This window comes from Lacerta agilis, chromosome 11 (genome assembly GCF_009819535.1).
Source record: "Lacerta agilis isolate rLacAgi1 chromosome 11, rLacAgi1.pri, whole genome shotgun sequence".
Taxonomy (NCBI): domain Eukaryota; kingdom Metazoa; phylum Chordata; class Lepidosauria; order Squamata; family Lacertidae; genus Lacerta; species Lacerta agilis.
Genome location: NC_046322.1, coordinates 42,053,152 through 42,079,910, shown reverse-complemented (window position 1 = coordinate 42,079,910; position 26,759 = coordinate 42,053,152). Strand labels below are relative to the sequence as shown.

General features: G+C 41.6%; 1 protein-coding gene across 2 annotated transcripts in view; it reads left to right on the top strand.

The window, feature by feature from the left end:
- The window catches only part of MCC (MCC regulator of WNT signaling pathway), a 221,733-nt gene that overhangs the window by 180,468 nt on the left and 14,506 nt on the right, over positions 1 to 26,759 (top strand). For both annotated transcript variants that reach the window (XM_033164789.1, XM_033164790.1), the window contains 6 exons: positions 11,332 to 11,478; positions 11,821 to 11,910; positions 16,053 to 16,201; positions 18,826 to 18,966; positions 20,434 to 20,534; positions 25,487 to 25,670. In XM_033164789.1, the coding sequence (XP_033020680.1) occupies positions 11,332 to 11,478; positions 11,821 to 11,910; positions 16,053 to 16,201; positions 18,826 to 18,966; positions 20,434 to 20,534; positions 25,487 to 25,670 (812 nt within the window). The remainder of the gene's footprint in view (positions 1 to 11,331; positions 11,479 to 11,820; positions 11,911 to 16,052; positions 16,202 to 18,825; positions 18,967 to 20,433; positions 20,535 to 25,486; positions 25,671 to 26,759) is intronic.

Sequence of the window (26,759 nt, the reverse complement as noted above, 5' to 3'; positions counted from 1 at the left end):
AGCTAGACTGGTGACTGGGAGTGGCCGCCGGGACCACATAACACCGGTTCTGAGAGACCTGCATTGGCTCCCAGTACGTTTCCGAGCACAATTCAAAGTGTTGGTGTGACCTTTAAAGCCCTAAACGGCCTCGGTCCTGTATACCTGAAGGAGCGTCTCCACCCCCATCATTCAGCCCGGACACTGAGATCCAGCGCCGAGGGCCTTCTGGCGGTTCCCTCACTGCGAGAAGATAAAACTACAGGGAACCAGGCAGAGGGCCTTCTCGGTAGTGGCGCCCGCCCTGTGGAACGCCCTCCCGTCAGAAGTCAAGGGAATAAACAACTACCTGACATTCAGAAAAACACCTAAAGCAGCCCTGTTTAGGGAAGTTTTTTAATTTGTGACTCTGTATTGTATTTGATATTTGTTGGAGGCCGCCCAGAGTGGCTGGGGAGACCCGGCCAGATGGGCGGGTATAAATAATAAATTATTATTATTATTATTATAACAACAACACAACACTGGGCGGTCATTGCAGATACGGATGTGACTTCAGTCTGCAACAAACATATGAGCCAACAAAGAGATATCAAATTAATGATAACAATAACACTGGAGACTGTGTGCACCTTTCCCCCAAACATTACATTGTGAACAATCTGACATTTGACTGCAGTTTTTATTTATTTGTTTATTGTCTGCCCTTCACCCTAAGGTTTAGCATTGGCAGTTGGATATGTACAATTATTAACATGACCTTAAGGGGATTATATAATATATGCAGTGCTTTTTCTGGGGGTACGCAGGGGTACGCATACCCCTAAACATTTTGTGGATCTAAGTTTGGCCTCGTTGGGGGCAGTATTTCAATATGAGTAGAAAAAGGGGACTACCCCATAACATTTATTTTTTTAAGAAAAAAAGCACTGAATATATGTAAGGTAAAGGTAAAGGACCCCTGGATGGTTAAGTCCAGTCAAAGGTGACTTTGGAGTGTGGCACTCATCTCGCTTTCAGCCAAGGAAGCCGGTGTTTGTCCACAGACAGCTTTTCTGGGTCATGTGGCCAGAGCTCATGGAAACGCCATTTGCTTTTCCCGTCGCAGCAGTACCTATTTATCTACTTGCACTGGTGTGCTTTCGAATTGCTAGGTTGGCAGAAGCGATTATATGTATAATATAATAATGTATAATATAGCCACAGAATAGATAATAAGACTAAATAGCTAATGTGTCTCACCTATAAAAGATCTCTGGATGCTTTCTTAAATAATACGTTAGTTCCTAAAAGTTAGCTCTGACATGACAAATCTCCTTAGGAAGCCTAATATATAGTATTAGGTCAGGAATGGAAAGATTCTGCTCTGTGCTCCCATAAATCTTGTAGCAAAAGTCAGGATGAGGTTAAGACTATTTTTCTTACCGATCTTTACTATCCACCGTACAGACATGCTGCTTAAGGGAACAATGTTCAGCTGGCCTTTTCCTCTGTTTCTCTTCGTGCCTGAAACTTGTGTTGGTGGTTGTTGTTGTTTTTACCAATCTAGATATTTTCTAGGCTCTTCGAAAATGTTTCATTTTCACCTTTATTGTAAAGGTGTGGTAAAAGGCATTGCACTACAGACTTGCTCAGAATCAAGCTTGACCACCTTCTGGAAGTTTTAAGGCCTTGTTATTTGGGCTGCTTTTTGGGGGGGCTCTGAGTTAAGCTGGCAAAAAATGGTTGGGGGAAGAAATTTTCCTAATGAATTCATGTTCATAGTTGAATTTTTATTTGCTTTGTGTCCGTAACTTTGTTACCTCTAAAATGCATATAAGCAATCGGCAAAGGAATTCTATTTCTAAGTGGCATTCTAATTGTAAATCATAGAAGCAAAGCACATCAAATATCAAATGCCACAACAAATAACCAGCCTTAGTTTTTAAACTGGCCTTTTAAACTTTTTAAGGCTTATAATTACATTGGTGGTTATGTGGTTTGCTATGAGAAGGCTGAAGTGTGCAATATCTGCAAGCCACGCATAATTCCTAAGAGGCTGTGTTGAAATCTAGCCTCTCTGAGGAGAGATTAAAAACATATGTCTGTATACAGAGTCATACAGAATTCTAAAGTAAAATTGACCAGAAATGTAGGAAGGGGAATGTGCAAAGTAAACAATAGTAGGTAACTTTTCCGCCTTATGAACATTGTCACGGCTTGTTTTGAAACTACAGGTCCTCCTCATGCTGAGCATAACCGAGCATTATAAATTGAGAATGAGACAGGTTCAGTGACTCTGGCCTAGTATAATTGTAATAGAACACGAGAGCTATATTCTTCCAGGCAACTCATCCATGAAGCATGTATCCCATGTGAATAAATCAATCCTGGGAAGTGTATTGACTTTGAATTAGAGAGCGCTACTTTCATTTCTTAAGATACACCGAAGGTATCATAGCCGTTCAATAATACTATAATAATAATACGGGTCAAGAAACCTTAAAATTAGTGTTCAGATCCCAACTGTCACTTTATTAAAAAGTGGAGTGAGAACTAGCAGTAACTACATTTCTCTTTAATTAAGATACAACCCAAGAGGCTTAGATTTCTCGGCTAATTTTTGCATGGCAATTACAGCTATTGCTAGCTTATTGCCGAAATTGCCGATAGAAAATTACTTTAGTAAGCGTAGCTAACAATTTCTTTAGAAATCAACTTTAAGAGTTCTAGTCAAGTTTGTGTCTGCTACATATTTACTTACAAACTGTAGAATACCTGCTGTTTAGCATATAGTTTTCAACTGCATACTTAAACACTTAAACAATTTACCATGTTCTACTTTTGGTAACCTTGGTGTATGTGAATGTGGGGCCACAACATTTAAGTGGTGGACCCACTCCTTCCTTGGAGATGATTGCCATTCTCTGCCCAGGGAGATGGTTTTGTTATGATTCCTTTTTTTTTTGTCTGTAATTAACTATCATTAAAAAGAGAGAGAGAGAGAGAGAGACAGCAAACCATTAATGCATCCTGCCATAGTCTTAGATGGGAAGGACCTATTTCAGTGCTATGCTCGCTGAGGCAGTGCTAAGTATACTACAAACAACCCTAGCTAGTTCCTGCTGACCCAGATGTCAATGCCTTCTTATGCCACTGGATTATGGTTGGTTGGGCTTTGGTGAATCTCAATGGAGAAAGAATTCCCGTGGTGGCAACCATAGGCAGCAGTGTGGAGTGTTTCTCCTGTGTTTACGCCTGATGAACCAGTTAAGAATGACCCGGAAGTGTTCTCAGGCCTGAGCACTTGCTTGGCAACGCCATGTTGTCACCAGCAGGAGCACACGGTTGACAGTTGGGTGGGGTGTGTATGTGCACATGGGTGTCCTGATAGTATGAACCAGTGGTACCCTGCTGCAAATTGTGCAATCATGGCATCCCCATGCAAGGGTTCCATGTGGAAGTCCCAATTCATTTAATCAGTTCCTTCACATGATATCTACGAGGAATCATGTAGGTGTTACCAATACTCCGAAATGGCCTAAGCCATCTTCAGCCGTTGCTATGAATAAGACATACCCTCCTTAGAGGTGTGCATGTGGCAGGTTGCTAATGCCAGAACTAAGTAAGAATCCTGTGTTTGTAGCTGTCTAGTCTAGTCTTAAGATCTCCCATTTTTCTTTATTCTGTTCTTTTGCAAGCCCATAAACAAGGTACCGGTAATCTCTTTACCATGTCCTCCTTTTGTCCGCAACATTTTTCTCCTCAAATTCTTTTTTAGATTTGATGGGTTATTGGATCTGCAAAACACTCCCTCCATTCATTCCCCTAGCTACCTTTTCTTGGCATGGAAAATATGAACTGCCTTAAAAAAAAAAGTTATTAGCAGCAACATAAATTTATGCGGAGAGAAATCATTTCTCTCTTCTCCAGCCCTGCAGCCAGACTTGTGCTCTGCTTTCCTCCTCTTGCTTCCTCCCTGTAGGCTTTTTATCCCTCCCTTGCAGTGGCATTCCTCTTTTAATTGTGTCACGCTCCCTCCTCTGCCCTCCTTTAACCTACACAGCTCCTCTGCTAAGTACTTGAAATATAATTCAGCCTTCCTTCGCAGTAGGTTTTTTCTTTTTTTTGCAGCCTTGGAAGTTCTGAACTGAAGAAACTGCTTGCAAATGGTTTTAACAAATGGTGCGCTAAACAAGTGGGTTTCAACCCCCCCACCCACCTGCAAATGGACTTTCCCACCCCCTCAATCTCCTGTCTGCATAGTTCAGAGCTGTTCTGTTGACCATGGATCTTGTTTCCCACCACCACTTGTTCTTGCTATGTTCCACTCTTTTATTTAATATATCAGAATGTATACTTACTTTTCAGAGCCAGCAAGCTACTTCCTGAACCACCACTGACTTGCCTTATCTATATGATCAGCTGTCGTTCCATTTCTTCCATTTCATCTTGGTTGAATTTTGGCTTAGAGTTGCGTGTGAACAAGGTCACAGTCAGGCTCCTGCTGACACAGATAGAAAGTTTGCTGGTGGCTTAGCCTCACAGAGGTGACAAAGTCTCCAGAGCCTCAGGGGAGGTGTTCTTTATGCTCCTTAGGGAGATCCACTTGCCTTCTTCAGCTCCTTACTCCCTACCCTGGCCTGCAATACCTCTCTCTTGCCTCCCTAATCGCTTTCACTTTCTCACCAACACATTGGGCCAGCTGCAGTGGCTTTTGCTGCTTTAGATCCATGAGCTTCCTCTATTCTTCCTCCCTCTCCCAGCCCCGGTGATGAACAACAATACTCCCAGTAGGTAAAGGTAAAGGTAAGGGAGCCGGGTGGCGCTGTGGTCTAAACCACTGAGCCTCTTGGGCTTGCCAATCAGAAGATCGGTGGTTCAAATCCCTGCGACGGGGTGAGCTCCCGTTGCTCTGTCCCAGCTCCTGCCAATCTAGCGGTTCGAAAGCACACCAGTGCAAGTAAATAAATAGGTACCACTGTGGCGAGAAGGTAAATGGCATTTCCGTGCGCTCTGGTTTCCATCGCGGTGCTCCGTTGCGCCGGAAGCGTTTTAGTCATGCTGGCCACATGACCTGGAAAACTGGGTGGAATTCAGCATCATGCTGTGTATGAAAGATGTTCTGTCTGTGCAAGCATTGCAGCCAAGGGTGCCAACTGGAATAAAATATTGGGGGTTCCCAGGTAACCCCCACCCTGCATAACTGTTCACAAAACATGGCACATGCACGCCCATTGACTTGAGGGGTGACTGGCCCCTTCAAATAATTTATTTGGGCAGCAAAAAGACTTGGCCCCCTAAAAGCTGGCTCTTATGGTTGCACGTTTCCAGTGATCCTCCTCTCCTCACCCCTATATTCTGGGAGTTATCACAGCCCCTGCAGAGCCCATTTTGGGAGCACAGGAGGGGGGGGTGGGGAAAACCCTGTTTCGCAAGTAGGAGTGTCTTTGTGCAGGGTCTTCCAATGACGGGGTTCGTTAAGCGAATCCCACCCTATACTTTAGTTTTATTATTTGCTTAGATTACAATTTTTAAACTTTCTTGAAAAAGGATTTTCCACCCTAAATGTGGTTTGAATATTACTCATATATTTTTCTTTCCGTTATAAATGTTGTTTTATGGTGTATAATTGTGGCTAGCAGTCACTGCTTGATAAGTTGTTAGTGGCTTTTAACTTAGCATTGAAATTTTAACAAGCTTCCCTTCCCTACTCCAGCCACCCCAAATATATCCAGATTACCATATGTGTGTGCGCATGTACAAATGAATATCAGAATATTGAGGATTTCAGTGGCGATTGTTGGCACGATTTACAATGAGTTTCCCTTTCATTCCATTATGGAGATGACATCTGTTAAGAAACCTTCAAGGAGACAGAAATTTTCCTGTGTTTTCTGTGAAAGTGATTTATAAATTATTGAAAATAGGGGATATTGCAAATATCTTTAGTGTTTTGATTGTTAGAAGAACAGTGTAAGGAGTTTCAGTGGTTGCTCATGAGAAATCAGGCGGATGCAGAACTTCTAAAAACTACGTTCTTTATTGTGCAGCTATTTACAGTGGAGCTAAAATAAAGACATCCAGCTCATCCCTCTGCAGAGTCCGGGAATGTCCGTTTCTGGTTCTTTGCCCAACATAAGAGGCGCGGGATCCTGAACCCCCGCCTCCCCCCTCTACGTCCTTCCTCCCTGCTAAAGCGGGGTGACGGAAAGGGTTCTTCTCCCCCTCTTCCCATTTGGTGCAGAGGCTCTCCATCCCTGCCACAGCCCCTGCTCCCACTTCCTGTACCCATCTCCCCCTCCCCACTGGAAGAGTGATCGCTTCCTCCACTGGGGGAAGATGACGAGCTGCTCAGCGGAGACGGGGGTTCCCGATCCTGAAAACGCCCCAGGCCCGCTTCCAGCTTCGGCAAGGGCGATTTCCTGACAAACAGAATGGTAAAAGCACTTGTGTGTTTCTTGATAAAAACATGCTCGGCCTTGTCTACTTTTTTGTTTTGTTTTTAATAGAAAAAGTAACCAAGTAGGCTCTGATCCAATCTCGCGCCATGATGTATATGAGCAAAGGGTTTAACAAAAAATTACCCCTCATAATTTCAATTTCTCCCTAGAAGTGCTATTTGCGGAAAACATAAGTTAAGGATATCTTAGACTCATTTACTAAAATATTTATATCCCAACTTTCAGCTCCTTATGAGGCACCCAATGCTGTTAACTTTAATTAACTTTAATGATAGGCCATCAATACAGAAATCATAACTAATGGACCATACTAAGACGAGCAGCCTATTAAAATAACAGAAAGGAGAAAAACTCAACCAAACCGGAAGCTCGGCAAAACTGTGGTTTTGACAATATCCCAAAACACAAATAAAAAGTGAGCCAATCAAGACTCCTGGATGCCACCCCTGAAAATATATAGGCTAGCATCCTAACCATTCAGTACTCCAGTGGTAACATAGTGTGAAGCAATACTTCTAATGCTTCCAGTGAAGAAGAAGAGGAGGAGGAGTTTCGATTTGATATCCTGCTTTATCACTACCGAAGGAGTCTCAAAGTGGCTAACATTCTCCTTTCCCTCCCTCCCCCACAACAAACACTCTGTGAGGTGAGTGGGGCTGAGAGACTTCAGAGAAGTGTGACTAGCCCAAGGTCACCCAGCAGCTGCATGTGGAGGAGCAGAGACGCAAACCCAGTTCACCAGATTACAAGTCTACCGCTCTTAACCACTACACCACACTGGAGCATCAGAGTCACACGGCAGAAGGTAGTCTTTCCAAAATCCTGGTCTCAAATCACGTACCAAAACTTGCTTTGCAAAGGACCAGAACTCTCTGGCCGAGCACAAGTTTTGCATGTGGACAAGGTTGGCTTCCACTTTCCAGCCTTGGCATCTCCAGGTAGGACTGGGGGGGGGGGACACCTGTCTGAAAGATCCCCTAATAGTCAGTAGCAAAGAAGAGGGCTGCAACATCTTTAACAGTTGTGCAGAGGAGGGAATTTCAGCTGGTGTGATGTGAACAAGTTGCACATGACACTAAGCATGCATGCATTTCTATCCATGTGCTTAGCACCAACTACAGTTGCATGAAGGCCTGGTCTAGATTGGAACTGTGGGGAGGGGGTTTCCTTCACATCAGGTGGATAAAAATCAATTTTTTAAAAAAAAAATCAGATTTTTTTAAAAATTTAAATTGTGTTGTTGTTTTTTAAATTGGATTTTTAAAATAAAATGCTTTTGGAGGAAAAATCTTTCTAAATATAGTTTTCTATTTAAGTTACATTATAGTCCAAAGGCTATTCATCGGGAAATAAGGACTTGTTTTAAGTTTTTCATGTGTGCTAAAACTCAAGTCTAAGGTGTGTGTTTTTTAAATAGTTTATCCACATCAGTTAACAAACATGGATACAAATGGTATAATGTTATTGTTTGTTTAAATTGTTATTAAGGAAATGATTATTTTTCTCCTTCCAGTAAAGTACAGCAGAAAAGTTGTCCATATATAAACAGTTAACTTATTAAACCTCACAATAATTTCATAATTATCTGTCAGTGTATTTCTATTAGTATAATACAATCAGTAAATTTTGATATAACTGTAAAAAACTACTCTGAAAATTTATTATTCCAAAAATGAAACCTTCATCTGGTTGTAAATATTAAGATTATAGCAGCAAGAACGAGTCTTTCTGTAAATCGTGATTTAAATCAATTTGATTTAAATCAAATCCACCCTGCTTCACATGACAATTTCCTGACACAAATCATGTGCCCCAATATGTTATTTCCCTTTTAGGTGTTGCTTTACTGCAAACAGAGCTCTGGGTGGGAATTGAAACCAAGAGGAATAATTTTGGGTTAAGCCCCTTTGCACCCATCATTCTCCTAGCCTGGATCAGAGAGGAAGGATGGAAGGAAGGAAGGAAGGAAGGAAGGAAGGAAGGAAGGAAGGAAGGAATAGTGCTAACCATGCTTTTGAAATATGGCTACTTAGTTTAACACATAGCTCAAATATTAGTATCATCTTTTCCTAGTAGAGCTTATAAGTATCCTGTCCTTGATGAACTACCAAGTTATGTATATATGTAACAACTCATTTTCACTTAAGTTCCTCTGGGTTTAGGGACTATAGCTCACTGCACTTCTTTATTCTGTCCACTGCTATAATCGGAAGGGATATTTATGTGTTTCAATAAATAGTTTGACTTTCAAGGAAATTTCCCCTTCAGACTGCATGTTTATTTCCTTTCTTCTTTTCTTTTCTGTGCTAGTGGTGCAGGAAAAATGAGCTCTTGATTTCCCTTGTGGCACAAGTTGCTGTTCTGAAGAAGGCCGTTTGTTTCTTTTAAGTATTTGTCTGAGGCAAAGTTTATAATCTTGCATCAAGAAATGCCATTTGCAAGCTTTTCCCCCTTTCCTTTTCTAGTCCTAAAGCCATTTTGAGGTCAGGCCTGCTTTATTTTAATACCTTTTTTGTTTTTAATTGCATATAATAAGGGCAATGCAGTTGTTCAGCAACTTTGGGGGTATTGAGTTACCCTTTTCTAATTTGCTGTATTTCTAGCATTTATCTGCTCCGCAGTGCTTCATTTTAACTATAGCTTCTTAAGTGTAAATAAATTATTTACATTTCAATCACTTTGGGTTTTTAATGCAATGAGGTCGTCCTGGGATGTTTCTCTAAATATAATTATTTCAAACTGCTTTATTATATGCCAAATATCCTGTAACACAGATTCATTGAGCCAGTTCAGGTTACCTTTCCCAACCAGAAATTTGGGGGAAAGCATCGTGCTTGCTCCTCTTTCACCTTACTCCTCCTCACTTCATGCACCAGCTTCAGTGCTCAATTCCTGGCATGTGTTAAGCCACAATTCCCTGTTCTACCTGGACCAAGAAACTGGTTTAATCATGGTTAATAAACCAGTATTACAAGGCAGGAACTTATTATGAGGGGTGGGGAGGAACATTCAATCCTGACGCTTGCCTCCAGATGGATAAATCATGGTTTATGAAGCTGGGGAAAATAGTCTGAATCAGCTCACAGATGGAAATTTGGGGTGCCAATTTATCCTAGTAGCTGAGAAGAACGTTCCAATTTACTTCTCGCCGTTTGCACTAAATTGGTTAGATTTATTATTGTTTTGAGTTTTGTTGTGTAGGCATTTCTGGGAATGGGTTGCCTGCCTATGTATGTTTGTACTTCGATACGATGAAATCAAGCACAGTGTGTTTGCTTTTTTAATAACTTACTTTCATCTTAGATTTCGTTAACTCTTTTATGAATGAATACCCAACAGCGATTGGCACAGTGGGGTGGCACCACAGTGCTGCTCTCTCCCCATCCTTGCCTCTGCTCTACCCCAGTGCAACACCACCTGCTGCCAGGAGGGTGGTAGCATGGCACCTCATCAGTAGCTCCTGAAAATCTTTGCATCTTCTCCTTCCCACCAGCCCTGCATGCTGGCATTGGCTCCTCCAGGCAGACTTTTATCGACTCAGAATTAATCCCCCCCCCCCGGTTGACCAGAGTAGTGAGTTATCTCTCACCATTAAAGTGAGGATCCATTCGCTTGTCACATTCTGGAGGAAAATCTCTATAATATGTATGATGCCCTGGTTTTCTCCACAAGCGGCGCCTCCTCTCTCACGCAGCAAGAGAAGAGACTGAGCGAACTGGGCTGCGCTGTGTTTGTTTAAGCTCATTATCGTCCCAATCATTTGATCTGTTCTGGAAGTAAATAATTGTTTTGGGGTCAGATGATCATGGATGTAACACATTCGAATGTGGAACTGCAGGGCTCATTTGTAATGTCTTCCTGCATTGGGGCAGAACATTGTGTGCATGTGAGCATCTTACTGGTTTGAGGGCTCTCTGTAGCGTGCATTGGAGTTGGCATGCACCAAGATCGATTTAGCTAGTTTGACAAACGTGGAACCATTTTGGAAACGGGAAACAGAGTGAACTCTTAAGAGAGAAGTGCACAATATGTGAAAACTGACACTTCTTAACTGCCACCTGTTAATCCTAGTGAGACTGATAGTGCTAGCTTTCCTTGCATTTAGCATTCATTTTGCTAAATTGAATGCATAAATCAATTTCTGGGAACTCTGGCCATAATCCCAGGGGCACCCCCATGGATTCTACATGGTTCATTAGTCTCCCCTGCCCACCATGTCTTACTGCCAGGTCGCTTTTGCAATGATGCAGTATGGATGGGAGGAATACTTTGAAATGGCTTGTGGTCTGGAAGGAATCTTCAGCTGAAATAAATTCATAAAAAATAATTCATACACCCACAGCTCTTATGCATATCTAAATAAGGTTAATTCTTGTGGCACATACCTGTATATTTGCTTATACATAATAAGTGCCTAAATCAATGTCATTTTACTCATCTGAAGTTTGGGGACGTAACAATTGTGGGATTCAGTACAATTATTCCTCCCCTTTCGCCACTGCAACTTTCTCCAGAGTTAACTCTTCATCTTGCTCAGTAGCACATAAGTGAACAAGACAACAATGGATCCACCGCTTTCTTTTCACATGTGTTGTTTGTGTTTCTTCCAGTGGTGTTCATTGAATCTGACCTCAAAGTAAAGGTATCCATATGGCCAGAAAGACAGATTGCTCTCAATAAATATGTCCATGCTTCATAAAACTTGGTAGTACTAGAAACTGCTTCGTAGCAGCCGAAGGATCAATGGAAAAGCTTTTTCTTCGGAACTTTTTCAAGCTTTTCTTTCTTTAACAAATAAATCAATAACCCCAGGCTAAAGCAGAATTTGGCTGCTGCAGCCAGTACTGCTCATCAGACCAAGTGCAAAGGAAAACAAATGACTTTGTCTTAATATTGTGTGTTCTTCCAGGTTCGAGAACTGCAGACACGTTTACAAAGTGTCCAGGCAACTGGCCCATCAAGTCCCGGCCGTCTTACTCCTGCCAACCGTCCCATTAACCCTAGCACTGGAGAACTGAGCACCAGCAGCAGCAGTAATGACATCCCCATTGCCAAGGTGAGTCCTTGTACATTGCCACAGTGTCTCTCATTATGTGGGAGACGCAGCCTTTGCTGTGCGCAGCTGCTGTGCAGGCGTGCAATTAACTGGGAAGCATGAGCCAGAGCGCCAGGGGAATTTACAAGGATCCTAAGTGAGTCTGAAAACTCGAGCTGCAGGGAGAGATAAGTGCTAAGGATTTTAAGCCTCTGTTAGTCACAACACACATGCCAGTTTACATTAATCAACTTAACATACGATTTCTGGATGTGTGAAGAAGGGGGAGTGATTTGCATAGCTGTGCAAAAGCTACATACGACACCTAATATTTGCGGTGGGGTTTTTTCCCCCCGTTTCTAGATAGCTGAACGAGTAAAGCTCTCAAAGACGAGATCGGAATCTTCAACATCTGACCGTCCTGTCCTGGGATCTGAAATCAGCAGCATAGGGGTGAGTGTTAATGATCACATAGGATTTGTGCTCATGTCGTGAACTGCCTAGTGATCTTTGGATGAAGGGTGGTGTAAAAATTGAAATAATATATATTTAAAATAATATTTTTTAAGGGGGGGAAACGGTCCCTGTACTTGCCATGAAGTTGTTACAATAAGTGCAACACTTTTAATAGGGGGGGGTAGGAGATGGGAGGTGCCAGTACTGAGTATCTCTCTTGAGTATCTCCAGGAAAAAACATAAATGCTACAAACATATAATCCTTCCATAAGGATTTGTATATATTGTACACCGCCTTACATGAGATGGTGATCTATAAGTAATTTTATGAAGAAAATCTGAGCAAGAAGTGCCCATTAGCATTAGACCAAAGGCCTTTCTACTTCAGCATAATGCACTCACAATGACCAGCCCGCAAGTAGGACATGATTGCAACTGTGCGCTGTCTACTTGTGTTCACAAGCAACTAGTATGCTGGAGGTAATACATTGTGATTGTGACTATAGCCACTGAGAGCCTTATCGTCATGAATTTGTCTATACCCCTTTGAAAACCATCCAAGTTGGTGGCTACATATCTCGTGTTGGCAAATTCCATAGTTTTATGTGCTGTATGAAGTCTTATTGAATGACCCTGGGTTCTAGTATGATAAGAGAGGAAGAAAACTACTTTCATAGGGGTGTTTTGATGCACCTTTTCAAGCTCTACAATATCCTTTTAAGGTGTCACGACCAGAATTGTGCGCAGTATTCCAAGCGCATTTGCACCATCAACTTGTATAGTGACATTATAATATCAGAAGTTTTATTTCTGACCCTTTTCCTAATGATCTCCAATACAGAATTTGTGTTTTTCACAGCTTCTGCATACTGGATTTACATTTTCATTCACCTATGTGCCTTGTCCCCAAGATCTTTCCTCATCAGTCAGTCCCAGTTCAGAACCTCTTCTTTCTCCCCCCCCCAAAAATCTGCTTTGCTTTACCCTTGTTTACATTGAATTACATTTGCTTTTTAAATGCCCATTCACCCCGTTTACTGAGATACCTTTGGTGCTCCGAACAATCATTTTTGTTTTAACCATCCTGAGCAATTGGGTGCCGTCGGCAAACTTGGAAACCTCACCCTGTCCCCAACAGCAGGTCATTTGTGAACAAGTTAGAAAGCCCAGTTCCCAATACTGGTCCTTGGGGAACCCCACTTCTTACACCCCCTCCATTGTGAAAACTGTCGGTTTATTCATGTACAGTCGTATCCTGGAAGTCGAACAGAATCCATTCCAGAAGTCCAAAACATTTTAAAACCAAAGCGCGGCTTCTGATTGGCTGCAGGAAGCTCCTACAGCCAATCAGAAGCCCCGTCGGACATTCAGCTTCCAAAAATCGTTTCAAAATCAGAACACTCACTTCCGGTTTTCGGTGGTTTGGGAGCCGAAATGTACAAGTTCCAAGGCATTTGGCAGCCAAGGTATAACTGTATTCTGCTTCCTGTTCTTTAACAGTGATTTTGAATTATGCAGATTAAGAAAACGTACCTATATTCACACAATACAGTTCTGTTTTCGAGACAAAAGAGAGCAGAACTTATTTTCATGTTGCAGCATAAGGGTATCTTGTTATTGTACCATGTTCATGGAATACGCAAAGCCATGCACTTGGTTTCTGTGGCAGAAGTCCGTAACCAGCTTTTACAACTGGAGATTATATTATTAAGGAGACTCAGCATGAATTTGTGGGGAGGGAGCCGTATTTTTGCAGTTCTAATATAACCTAACAGCAACACTATGGATAAAGATAAAATCCCACTCACATAAATAATTCTACCCACATCAGAAGGATACCACGCAACAACTGAAAATTAAGATGATTTACAACCTAAGCGTGATGCCAGAGAATAATTCTGATCTCTTGCAGAGTACTTCAGTGTAAAACATTCATAACTGCATTATTGTTCCAACTGCCTATTATTTGTTTATGAAGCAGCAAAATCTCTAGTCCTCATCTTTAGGGTTTTTGTTTGATGCTTGGACAACATTATTGTAAGGAAGTGCACTAGAAAGAGGATCGTACTAGAAAGAAGATTGTATCCTGCAAAGCTTTACTTGCTATCCGAAGACTAATTACTTTATAATTCACCTGGTTGTTGATTTTGTTTTAATGTCAGGATTATTTTTCATTTTGTTCTGCTTTGCAAGCCACCTCAGTTTTGATTTTATTACAGAAAAGCAAAGCGTAAGCATTCAAATAAATATAGAGGAAATTGGAACCCTCTTGACTTACTATTACTAGTGTGGTTCCTGTTAGTAGTTTGGTTTTTCTTTGTCTTTTGATTGGTGATCAAGCTCATGACCATTAGCAGCTATGAAAGTTCAAAGCCACACCTTTGTGGCTTTCTCTTTCGAGAGCCAGTGTGGTGTAGTGGTTAAGAGTGGTAGACTCGTAATCTGGTGAACCGGGTTCGCGTCTCTGCTCCTCCACATGCAGCTGCTGGGTGACCTTGGGCTAGTCACACTTCTCTGAAGTCTCTCAGCCCCACTCACCTCACAGAGTGTTTGTTGTGGGGGAGGAAGGGAAAGGAGAATGTTAGCCGCTTTGAGACTCCTTCGGGTAGTGATAAAGCGGGATATCAAATCCAAACTCTTCTTCTTTTCTTCATGCTTCTTTCTCTGTAATTCTTACCTCAGAGTCACAGTCAGGAAAGCAATCTTATTTTTTCTGCTGGAACTTCGTTATTACACGGATGCAAAAACTCAAAAAGGGTGCCTTGAAAGTAGCGATTCATGAATGGTGGTTCATCATTTCACATGGTTCTGCAAAGCAACTTCAGAAGGTTATAGATGTGGCGGAGAATAACAGCAGTTAACTGACACCTGTGCAGATGTTGACCACATAATGGCAGAGGAAAAATCCAAAGGCAAAGTAAACAATTCACTGTGATCTGACATAAGTGTGGACAGCAATACATTTGGGCAGTCCCCTCCCCAAATCTCCCGTTCATGTCAGGAGAGATTGGTTAGGGAAGAACTTCAAAGAGCTTTCAGGTTCTTCAATCTGAACTTTCGTGACACAATTTAAATGAGCAATTTAATACTTATTCTCCTGCAAACGAGCAGATGTCCCATTTCTTTTTAAGTACCTGGTGAATATATTAATAATGGGTGATATCCATTCCTGGTCATGCTTAGTTGACCCATGAAAATCAAGTAGAGTCAAGTTACTCAAGTGGACTCAATTTCTTTACATCTATAAATCTCAGTGGATCTACTCTAGGAATGACTTAGTTGAATAGCACTCAGTGTGCACACTTTCTTAGGCCTCCTGATGCACGTTGAACAGTGTATACAATATCTGCTGTTCTAGAATAGGAATGTAATGTAAGACACTTCATGATTTTCCTAATGAAGAACAGTATATTGCTGAAATTTATTTATTATTTAATGAGAATCAGGTGACCCCCTTAGACCTTTTCCTGTTCTCTTGTGATTAGCTCTTTCCCTTGTCGCCCTTGTCTCGTTCGTTACAGACTTTGCATCCCGATCCCAAGCAGTGATCTCCAGGCTTAAGGGTGAAGCCTTAATGTCTGTGGCAAAACCACACTTGCACTCTCATTGTTTGTTATCTCCTTTGCTGTGACTTTTCAAGAAATAAAACCCACAAATATTTTAATTACTAGAAAAAGTCAGTCCCACGTGGATATTAAAGAAGGCTCGAAGTGTCCCTTTTCTGGACTGCTTCATTTGTTACAGTACCCAGCGCCCATATTGCTTTGTGGATATTTTAATGTGACAAAAGATTCTTATTTGATGGCTCTGGGATGCTGTAAAGGACTTTGTTTTAGCCACCTGCCAATTGAGGAGTGATGCAGGCATGGTTGGGCTGCGTACACAACTGGCATATTACGGTATGGTTTAGTAAACCAAGGTTTATGGCTTGGTGTCATTTATTTATTAAATTTATATGCCACCCTTCATCCAGTGTGTTTGTTTCTTCCTGTTTATTTTAAGTCCCTGCTGCCTCCCAACCTCGAGATGACGATGTTACTAATCTTACAACTACTTTTTACAGGTGATAAATCTGTGATGTGTGAAATATAACATGCATGGAGTTCGCTGTTTTCCATAAATACCCCATTTCATTGCAGGTTTCCAGTAGTGTAGCGGAACACTTAGCCCACTCTCTCCAAGACTGTTCCAACATCCAAGAAATTTTCCAGACCCTCTACTCGCATGGATCTGCTATCTCTGAAAGCAAAATCCGAGAATTTGAAGTGGAAACTGAGCGGTTAAACAGGTAAAGTTTACATGCATACATACATACATACATACATACATACATACATTCAGCTGGGTCATGGAGTCTTGCCTGCAAAGGAAAACTAGTGACCATGTGAATAAAGTAACAAATAAGATTAGCTTACCAGGGCAACTATACAGCAACACTTTGGAACCTGCCTTTCAGAGCCTACGAGTCTTTTCAGTAGTCAGTTTCTGTGTATTACGTATTCATAGAAAATATTTTGCATATGTATGTAGGCATCGTGCTGACTTGCAGGGGGAAATTCAGCATCTGAAAATCATATAATGGTAATCAGCTCTTACTTTCAGTTGATTAACTTGATTTGTTACCCCCATCATTTTGATTTGTGTGAATTATGCTTATGCCATCTGCATATAAATGTGGAAGAATATGGTGATGAAAAGGAGGGCTTAATCTGAATTAATGGCTTTCTTTCAACAAGATAATTTAGTCATCAGCATTAGGCCATAAAGTGATTTGTTAGGATTTGCATATTATTCTGCAGGTCTTAGCAACAGCTGGTGTTGCCTCCAGAGGAACCCGAAATACAGTTTTCAAGTTGATTTGTATAGATCAATGTGATAATTTTAGTGGAGACGAGTAGGTGCTGTTGGCATCGTTGTACTTGTTGACAGTCAAAGCAATGTATTGTACCTAAATATTCAGAAGTAATACCCAAACTGTGTCATTTCCACATCCACCTCCTTTGAAACAGCACGGGCAAAGGAGATAGGCTTTGCATGCAAACTCCACCTTTGGCAGGTAGCCATGGCTCTACCTCCCTCACACCTGCTTCAAAGGGAAGCAGCTATGGTGTTGTTGTTTTTTGTTTCTTGTACAGTTCCCTCAGAGACTCAGAGTGTCATCGACTCCCATTTCTCCCAGGGAGATTTTCTCTACTCTATTCAAAATGTACAGCAGCAGTAAACCCTGTGTGCTCACTTCTCCCAGCTGTTGGCAGCTGGATGACTGAGCTTTCCCAAAGGGAAGAAAAAACATTGTTAGCATACCAGACAGAGGCAGCCCTCGGACTCCTCATAAAGGGATCCATGGGGATGTGAGTTCTGAAAGGGGACCCATGATCTAATTGGGATCTTGAACGTGGGTGTAGCCAGGGGGCAGGGGAGCAGCTCCCCCCTAAATCAAGTAAATGAATAAAAATACAGTACTTAACTAAAAGTAGAAAATATCAAAATATTTGAAATTGAAATGCTCGCTGAGGTCACTTGGAAGACGTAGCGGTGCATTTGCAACCCAGCTGAGAGATAGGCATGGCTTCTGCAAATCGACCAATCGCATTGCAGGTAGCTCGGTTCTGGAAGCTTCTCATAGTTTCCGGCATTTTCCCCTGAAAGCGTGCCCCTCTGTAGGGCCTGTTTAGAAACGACTGGAAGTTCCCCATAGGCTATTTATACTGCAGAGCTGCCCTCAGTCCTCAGTCGATGATATAGTTCAGTTTATTCAAGTTCACAATTTGGATCGGTGTGAAGTTCGTGTTGTGAGCCAGTGTTTTATTTAAATATAGTGGAGTTTCCTGGCTATCGTCGGTTTGCCAACTCCAACCTAGTCAGCCTACCTAAGATACACAAATGACTGAAGATTTTGACAGCATTTTTTTAGCACTTGGGGTCAAAAGGTGTTGAGACATTTCATTCCAAAACTGCTTGTCAGAGCCAGGCAGAAGATGGTGACAGGTGGGTGTCCTCCTTACCCCAACATAAATCCTGGCATCACCCGTGATCCTGATTGAATCAAATGAATCCACTTTCGAATCAGTCTTCCATGAATTCCACTCCCATCCCTAAGTGTAAGGAAAAATATGTTCATAGGCCAAATGGTTAAAGCCTGGTGGGCTTTAACGAGGCTTGTGGGCCAGAGGTTCCCCACCACTGATACAGTGAATTGTATCACTGATGTAAGGAGTTGCACAGATAACTGCTTCCATGAACTCAATAGGGCTTTTGACTTACCCTCTTATAGCAGCGGCCTCCTTGGGTCTTGAAAAGCTGCATCATATAAACTTTTCCAATACTGAAAACTCAGGACAGTTTTAAAAGCTGTTTGCGACAACGCAGTACAGGGAGCTACTCACAAAGCTGTAAGGACACAAAAGTTGTTGAGCTGCTCCCCCCCCCCACACACAAAATCGCAAAAGAGAGGTGGGTTTTTTGACATTTTGCCAATTACTGCCTGGACATATGGCAACCCTAGTTTTTGTATTTTCATGTGATGCTCTACCTGGGCCAATTAGCTGCAGAACTCCTTTAAAGCAAAAGAAACCACAAGGTTGAGAACAGAAGAGCGAGGTGGGCATTGGTAAGAAAAAATGTACAGCAATGAAATGTGTCTATATGAGCAGCTCCATATCATTTCTTTTTAAAAATAAAAAGCCACCCACATTTTCATTGGGCTTTATTGGTGAAAGGATTTTCTCCGTAAGAGTTGTTCATGCAGTTTGCATTATTTATTCCTTCCCTGCCTTTTCCAGTAATGGATGAAAATGATTAAGGCCAGATTACTTTTCACATTTTAAGATGGAGCCATTTGGAGAATGTTCAAGGCAGGTGGGGCTGAGTAGGTGCTCTGTGAAAGTTTATAGATGGTTTTCTTCTCCGCAGCCGCATTGAGCATTTAAAATCTCAGAATGATTTATTGACAATAACTCTGGAAGAGTGCAAGAGTAATGCGGAGAGGATGAGCATGCTGGTTGGAAAATATGAATCCAACGCCACAGCCCTGAAGCTCGCCTTGCAATACAGGTATGTGCACAGAGAATGCAAGAGACAAAATAAACGAGGTAGTACATTTTCATGTAATGCTTGTTTCCTGGAAGAGACTTGAAGTACACATAATGTACTGTTCCACCCCCGCCTTAATCCTTACTCACTTCCTTACCTTGCACCATTACTATTAGGACTCTACTCAGTGTGAGTTGGCAGGGATAGCGTGTAGGAAGATAGTATCCACTTCATGCTCTCTGGGGACTGCTTCGGAGAAAAGGAAGAGTTGCCAATTTGGCTTGATACTAGGTAAAGGGTAAAGGACCCCTGGACGGTTAAGTCCAGTCAAAGGAGACTATGGGGTGCGGTGCTTTTCAGGCCGAGGGAGCCCGTGATTGTCCCCAGACAGGGGTACACGCTGTTTTCCGTGTTTGTCCCCAGACATGCTGGTCATGTGGCCAGCATGACTAAACCGCTTCTGGCGCAACGGAACACCGTGATGGAAGCCAGAGTGCACAGAAACACCATTTACCTTCCCGCCACAGCTGTACCCATTTACATATCTACTCGCGCTGGTATGCTTCCGAACTGCTAGGTTGGCAGGAGCTGGGTCAGAGCAACGAGAGCTCACCCTGTTGTGGGGATTCGAACTGCCCGACCTTCTAACCTGCAAGCCCAAGAGACTCAGTGGCTTAGATGGAATGTACAAGTATTTAATAATTCTTCAGTTCACATCTGTACATTAACTGCCTTGCAGGTTATTCTCATTCATGGCACTTAGCAAAGTGCCTAAAAGGTGGCTTAAGAGTAGTTTAGTAAATGATCCGTATTGTTCATAGAACTAACATAAGTCACTTGCTTATAATGAAAGCAAAGTAAAACATTGCCAGTGCTGAAAGTTGCCTTGGGAAAGTTAAAATGTTGACCTGTTAGGCCCAGAGGCTGAAGCAAAACACAATGAACAAACCATTTCAAGTAAAAAGCTTTTGGCTCTTTAGTGCAAGTTTACCCCAGCCATTGTCCTGTCTTTTGCTGTGGCATTCTCTGATGCTCCAAAGGGCAACAGAGCCAAACTCCACTATGTCAAACAAAAGCCTTCTTGACTCATTCTGCATTCTACACTTCAGTGCAGTATTGAGTTCTGCACTGAATGCTGAAATTCCCCAGTCTAAATGTATTATGATGTTGTTCAGTCATGTCACCCTTTCTATCTCACATTAGCAACTCAGACTGTTAATAATTTAGTTTTTTATTTAATTTATTTATTTAATAAATATATATACTGTGCCTCATGCAAAGATCACAGGGCCCTTTACAGCATCATAAGGTAGGGGTTGGCTAGGATCACCAAGCCTAAGCTGCAAGAAAGTTCTAGTTTCCCAGCTAACAGACAGAGAGGAAATGACATCATTTCAGACATCACTTCCCTGTTGTCCTGCTGTCACCTATATTGCCTTTTTCCTGTCTCGTAAGTTACAAATAGTGAATCGTTGTTGTTGTTTCCAGTGAACAGTGCATTGAAGCCTATGAGCTGCTGTTGGCATTGGCAGAAAGTGAACAGTCCCTCATTCTTGGGCAATTCAGAGCTGCAGGTGTCGGGTCTGTTGGTAAGAACTCAATAAGTTACTTTCTCCATAATCCATTCTGTACTTTGCCCTCAAAGGGTAGATTGCAACACCCAATCATCTTGTGACAGTTCAGGCAATCCCCTCCCACCTCTGCCCCCCAATTAATCAAGTATGTTTTCTTTCAATCGCATTTTTTTTTTATAAGAATTTATTGGTTTTACAACAAGCAACATACAAATATAACACCCACATTAACCCACCCCCAACTAGAAATAAACAAATACACAAATACCAATAATTCTTCTTCTTGTGCTGTAAAAAAAAAATTTCTTGGTCGAATCTTGGTACAGACTTCCCCTGCCTTTTCACCTTCGGTTCTAATCCCAAATATTACTTTAATAACATCTTATACCATCTTGATCTTAAAAAATCCAAATATCTAAAAATTAAAATCATAAGCTTCTTTTTAACAAATCTTGTTTCATAATAAACAATATTTTCCCATTCTTAACTTAACATAGATCAGATCATGTTATAACTTAATATTAATTCCAGACAAGATTCTGGTTCTTATCCCCTTATTTTCAAAATAAATCATAACAAATATCTTCATTCACTATAACTGCTGTTAGTAACAAAAATTTAGAGTACCTCTTTTCTTTCTCTAAAAACTTAAAGTCTTGACACACCGGTTTCAGGTTACCATAATACATTCTTTTCCTTTGTACCTTAATATCATTCACCCTATCCCCCTTCTGTCCATTTTCTTTGGTCGTCTTGCTCCAGAGCTGCTCCTCGAAGTATCCTTTTTCTTTACATAACCACAGATCCAGACTAAGTCCAAAGTAGTCCTTGCATAGAACATCAGGGTGCACACCTTTTCCCCCAGCCTCTCCGGTTCATCATCACATTCTTCTTTTATTTGTAGATATAAACATAAAGTTCTCACCTTCGCTCCCAAGCTCTCACCTCGGGAGTTAGTTATAACAATTTTCTCCGTCCTGGGTCTGCCACCCCCAAGGGACGATCCATTACTCCGGAGTAGCCATACCTTATCATCCTGTTGTTCAATCAGCCCCTTCAGTTCTGTGCCGAGGCTCTCCTCCAATGCAGCCATTTCCTGTACAGTCTCCTCTGTGGGATATAACTTTTTTGACATATGACAGTTCAATATCTCCAATTTTCGGTTGAGCAGTTCCAGTCTCAATAAAATAGTCCTTTCTTCATGGGTCATTTCACAGTTCGTAACCAAGTCAAAAACAAAGCCGAGCATGGCAGAAGCGGGCATAGGTGTCAAATTGCAGTTTCGGTTCTCAGACTTCTCCATCTTGCCAGTAACTTTCCATTCAGTCAAAGTCTTTCACGGCCATTTTCCCCGAATCCAGGGCGCAAGAACCAAAAATTTTAAAAAGAGATACTGTCCACCAGTTTAATCCCCAAAGGGGAAAACCATAAGTCTCACTTATCAAATTTTAAATACTTTGTTGCCATCGCTGTAACAGCAGTCTCTTAAGCTGGTTATTTTCTATCTCCCGAAGGGAAAGAGGCAGGCTCCCTTTCCAAATGTCCCCCAGGTCGTCAACACGGCACAAAAACAGATCCAATCCAATACTCACGACACCGGGATTCTTAAACTCCAACTTTGACAGGTAGAACGTTAACGCACATCGCGGGGGCAACCGCCGCTTCGCGTCCCGGTTGGGGCTTGTCCCCTAAAGCCCGGCTCCGTTTTCCCTTCACCCCCACTCCCCCTTTACAGGGGGAGCGAGGGAAGGGTTCGGAGCCATAGTGGGCATAGCCGGGGAGCCCAGGGTGCGGGACGCTCTTCCCGCACCCTATCGGAGCCCCGCTTAGCGGTAGCGGGGCTCCAACCCCCGGGACGGGCTGGGTCGCCTCGCAGCCGAGGCAACCCACGACCGCTCCGCCATTGCGTCGCCGCCGGAAGTCTTCAATCGCATTTTTAACCCAAACTAAACTGCAATCAAATGAGAATAGCCATAGTGTCTAGTATAGGAAATTTACTTTTGAGGAAAGTTGGCGTTTGAAGCTCTTGGTTCCAAACCCACCAAGAGAGAACATAAAAGGCTGAGCAAAGGAGGCACATATTTTGTATAGTCAATTCCTGAATAAGTGCTATTTAATTTGTATCACGTTTCCATCCCGATACAGTGGTACCTCGGGTTACATATGCTTCAGGTTACATACGCTTCAGGTTACAAACTCTGCTAACCCAGAAATAACGCTTCAGGTTAAGAACTTTGCTTCAGAATAAGAACAGTAATTGTGCTCTGGCAGTGGGAGGTCCCATTAGCTAAAGTGGTGCTTCAGGTTAACAACAGTTTCAGGTTAAGAACGGACCTCCGGAACAAATTAAGTACTTAACCTGAGGTGCCACTGTATTGTAAATGCATCATTCAAGTCAACGGCATAATTTTTAGTGGCTTTAATGAAAGATGGCTGGACACATGTATGAGAGAAGAAGTTGGTTTAATCTTGCTACACACTTCGGTAACTTGTAATTTATGCACTTGTGTGTATTTTATTGCTTTTGTTAAAGGTTCCACTGGTTTTGTAGAGCCCTGTCTCTCAGTCGTGCGTGTGTCAGTCTGGGAAATTTGAAGGGGATACACTATTATGTAATTATTATTATTAATTTCATTTCTATACCACTTTATATTTTTAAGAAAAAAATCTCAAAGCAGATTGCATCCTTACATTAAAACATCAAATAATACAATTCAGAGCCAAACATTACAAAAGGGTGTCAAATATAAAGTATACATTCAAAGCAACATAATAAACAGGAAAATAAAATACTATCTTAAAGTTTTAAAATTAAAACATTACAAAATAGGTCAGAATGCACACTTGACCCAGCAAAGCTGTTAAACTTTTTTCCCCCTTAAACCTTTCAGAAGAAAGCATTTAAAGGAAGTCAGATATAAAACACACATTTAAAACAGTACAATTAGCAAGAGAATAAAACATTGCTATAAACATAGAACATATCTGCTGCTGTTGCTCCCAGTCCTGCCAATGGTGGTTTATGGCGAGTGGCAGCTGTGAAGCTCAGGCTCAATGACCTGGGTCTGCACTAAGAGACAGCCAAGATGGTCTCTGGCCTCTTCAGCAACCTCAGCTTTTGTAGCTGGAGTCAGTCAGGGTCAGGTGGAAATAGGCCTGCAGGGCAGGGAGCAGGTCTTCCAGGACTTACAGCCAATATATAATAGTTTCTCCTGTTTTATCAGTTGTTCTGCTTATTATTTATTTGATATGTTGTGAGGCACTTTGGCACCCATTTTGTGGAAAGGAAGCATAAAAATAAGATGATGAAGATATCTCAAAAGAGCTCACCCTAGACCTGCCATTATTCTTTCGCTGTGAATTTTCACCCTGTGTATACCTCAACATTTTGGGTCAAGTTTTAGTGCCACAAACCACAACCAGTACTTTAGGAACACTTTATAGAGTGAGCCACTTTCTAGACACATTCCTACCTAGTTCATTTAGGAAAATTACATCAAGAAGTTATTGTTATTTTAGAGGAGTTAAGAAAAATGTGTGATTTCACACATTTTCAACTCACTGAAATGGCAATTCGAGGTTTATAATCCAGAGTTGTAGGGCATGGGGGAAACCTTTGGGCCCAGAAAAAATGGTTTCCCAAGCTCTACTGTGACATGGAAACTGCTCAATTTAAAATCTAATTTATACCACCAGCTTCTCAAGAGCCACTGAAATATAATGTGAAAGCTCCTAAGGACAAAACAACCAGCTGGCTTCAGTGTTACAAGATAGATGAGTTTCAGCAAACTAGAGTCAATGATCCACAGATGTGGTGGCGTTTTGTTTTGAGTCCTGTGGATTGGGCATGTTGTTGTTGTTTTCTTTATGAGGCAACACATTTATCTGTGGAATTTTAATGCTGTGTTTCTCTTATTAGAGTCCAAAATTAAGCGCAGATAAAAGTTTCAATGGAAATTTTAAAGAGCTATTTAAAAATAATTTAAATGATAAAAGATACAAGCAGCAATAAAATGTCAGTCACCAGCCTAAATAAAAACTAACACGAGTTTTATAAGTAATTCACTAGAAGGACATGACTGAACAAGAAGCTTTTCACAATCGTCTAAAATTAAAGAGATGCCATCCAGGGAAAGTCATAGCAAGTCCAATTGGGGATTTAGTTCCTGTTTTCTGCTGCCTGTAATTGCGTGAGCTTGTAAAGATAAGTTTGCAGGAGGCAGCGTGTGTTTATGCCTCTAGTATTATCAGTATGCATATCTGGATCACATGGAAATGCATAATGGGTGTTTGTTTTCCTTGTATCCTGGTAACATAGGAGAGATGTAATTCACATTTATAAAGGTGATGAAATATGTTAATATGTATTTTTCTCACGCTTTGAAATAGAGACTGTCATTATTCCATAAGCCCTGCTTTGCAGGGGGGGCCACAGCTTAGGTGCAAAACATTACTTCATTGCAACAACAAAAAGTGTTTATTTTAATTTTAAAATGCACCAGCAACGACTCCATTGAACACTGCACACACAAACAAAACAAATGCAGAGAATAAAACACAAACAAAAATGTTTAAGGACAGTGGTTCCCAGCTGAGAACGATATAACGAAAGAGAGCCTCTGCTTAGAGATCTCATCTGTGGCAATGGTGGTCCTTAGGCATGTGAATGCAGTTCTGTGTAGATGTCCAAAACTCGGACCTCATCTGCTTCATTTCCCTCAGCTTTGAGAGTTGTCAAGCAGTGTCAGAGTCTGCTTTCTGAAGAGGAGTGTCAGAAACCATGCTCTGCATTTGGATCGTGGCCTGTGCGTCCGCTATAATCCCGGTGTATTTTATCGGACATTTAAGTAGGTGCTAACTTCCTAGTTTGAAGTGCAAGATGTCAACTTAAGAGCCCATGTACTCATATTAATGCTTATTACCCGTCTCCAGTACTGCATAGCTCTGATCATTTGCTTGGCAAACAGGGGACCAAACAGGTGATGAAAACATCACTCAGATGCTTAAAAGGGCTCATGACTGCAGGAAGACAGCTGAGAACGCAGCCAAAGCCCTGCTGATGAAATTGGACGGTAGCTGCGGTGGAGCGTTTGCAGTCACCGGCTGCAGCGTGCAGCCCTGGGAGAGCCTGTCATCCAATAGCCACACCAGGTAAGCATAGCTCATTGGGTCTGTTAATCCCCAGGCTTTAGCGTTCAGAATGAAGTAGATTATGTTGTTTTTCATTTATCTTATCTATCCTCAAATCAGCATGCTGGGTTATACTGGTGTTCGTTACAAATCACTTCAGTGCCTCGGTGACTGAACTCTCTCAAGATTTTCAACAGGCTCTGTGCAAAAAAAGAAGTTTGTGTAGATTTGTTGCGTGTGGGTGATTCTGATCTGTTTCATAAAGACCAAACTCATACCATTTGTTTTACTTCAGTGATTTCCTCTGCCCTTTCTTTGTCTCTCAATTCCCTGTTCTCATTGAAACCTAAAGCAGGTACCTGTATTCTGTGAAGGCCGCAAAGGTTTCCAGTGAGTTTTCTGAAGTGGCTGCAAGTTGTGTTCTAGTTTCATAAATATATTCATTTCATGTTAGAAGAAAAGATGGGTTTAAGTGTTATTCTATCAGCATTTATGGTTTTAAAAAGCAAAACTCAGCAACTTCCATGACAGCAACTGCAGAAAACCTCAGTTCAGTATGTGAACTTTCTGGAGAAAGTTATAGAAATAGAAGAAGAAATTTCAAATACTGAATTTGCCTTTAGAGCCACTTATTCAATCCTTCTTCATTTTCAATCAAAATATGCTTGTCAGTGTTGAATTTTGTCTCTAAAAGTGAGTGGCAGAACTCCCATTGTGTGACTTAATGGTGTATACTTGCTTGGGCTTACACAAGTATTTTTTTTATTGCACTGTGGCCTTCAGTCTTTAAAAAGTCCAAAAAAGCCAGTGTCCATAAATGATAGAAAGTTAATGAGGATTTTATTTTCATATTTCATTTGCATTCAGGCTTACTTTGGTGGACCTCAGTATGTTTCTCCATCCAGGCACTGACAAGACTCATACCTGCTTTTGCTGCCCCACTGCATTATGTGCTATAGGGCCAAAGGTTTAGTACCTCTTGACCAAAAATACTCACAACCAGGAGAAACAATTTAAGCCATTTGAATTTGTCTGCCAAACTGTATGCAGATAAAATAACTCAAAATGGTGGTTGAAACTCCCTCTTGTAAACTTTGAGAGCGGGGTGGG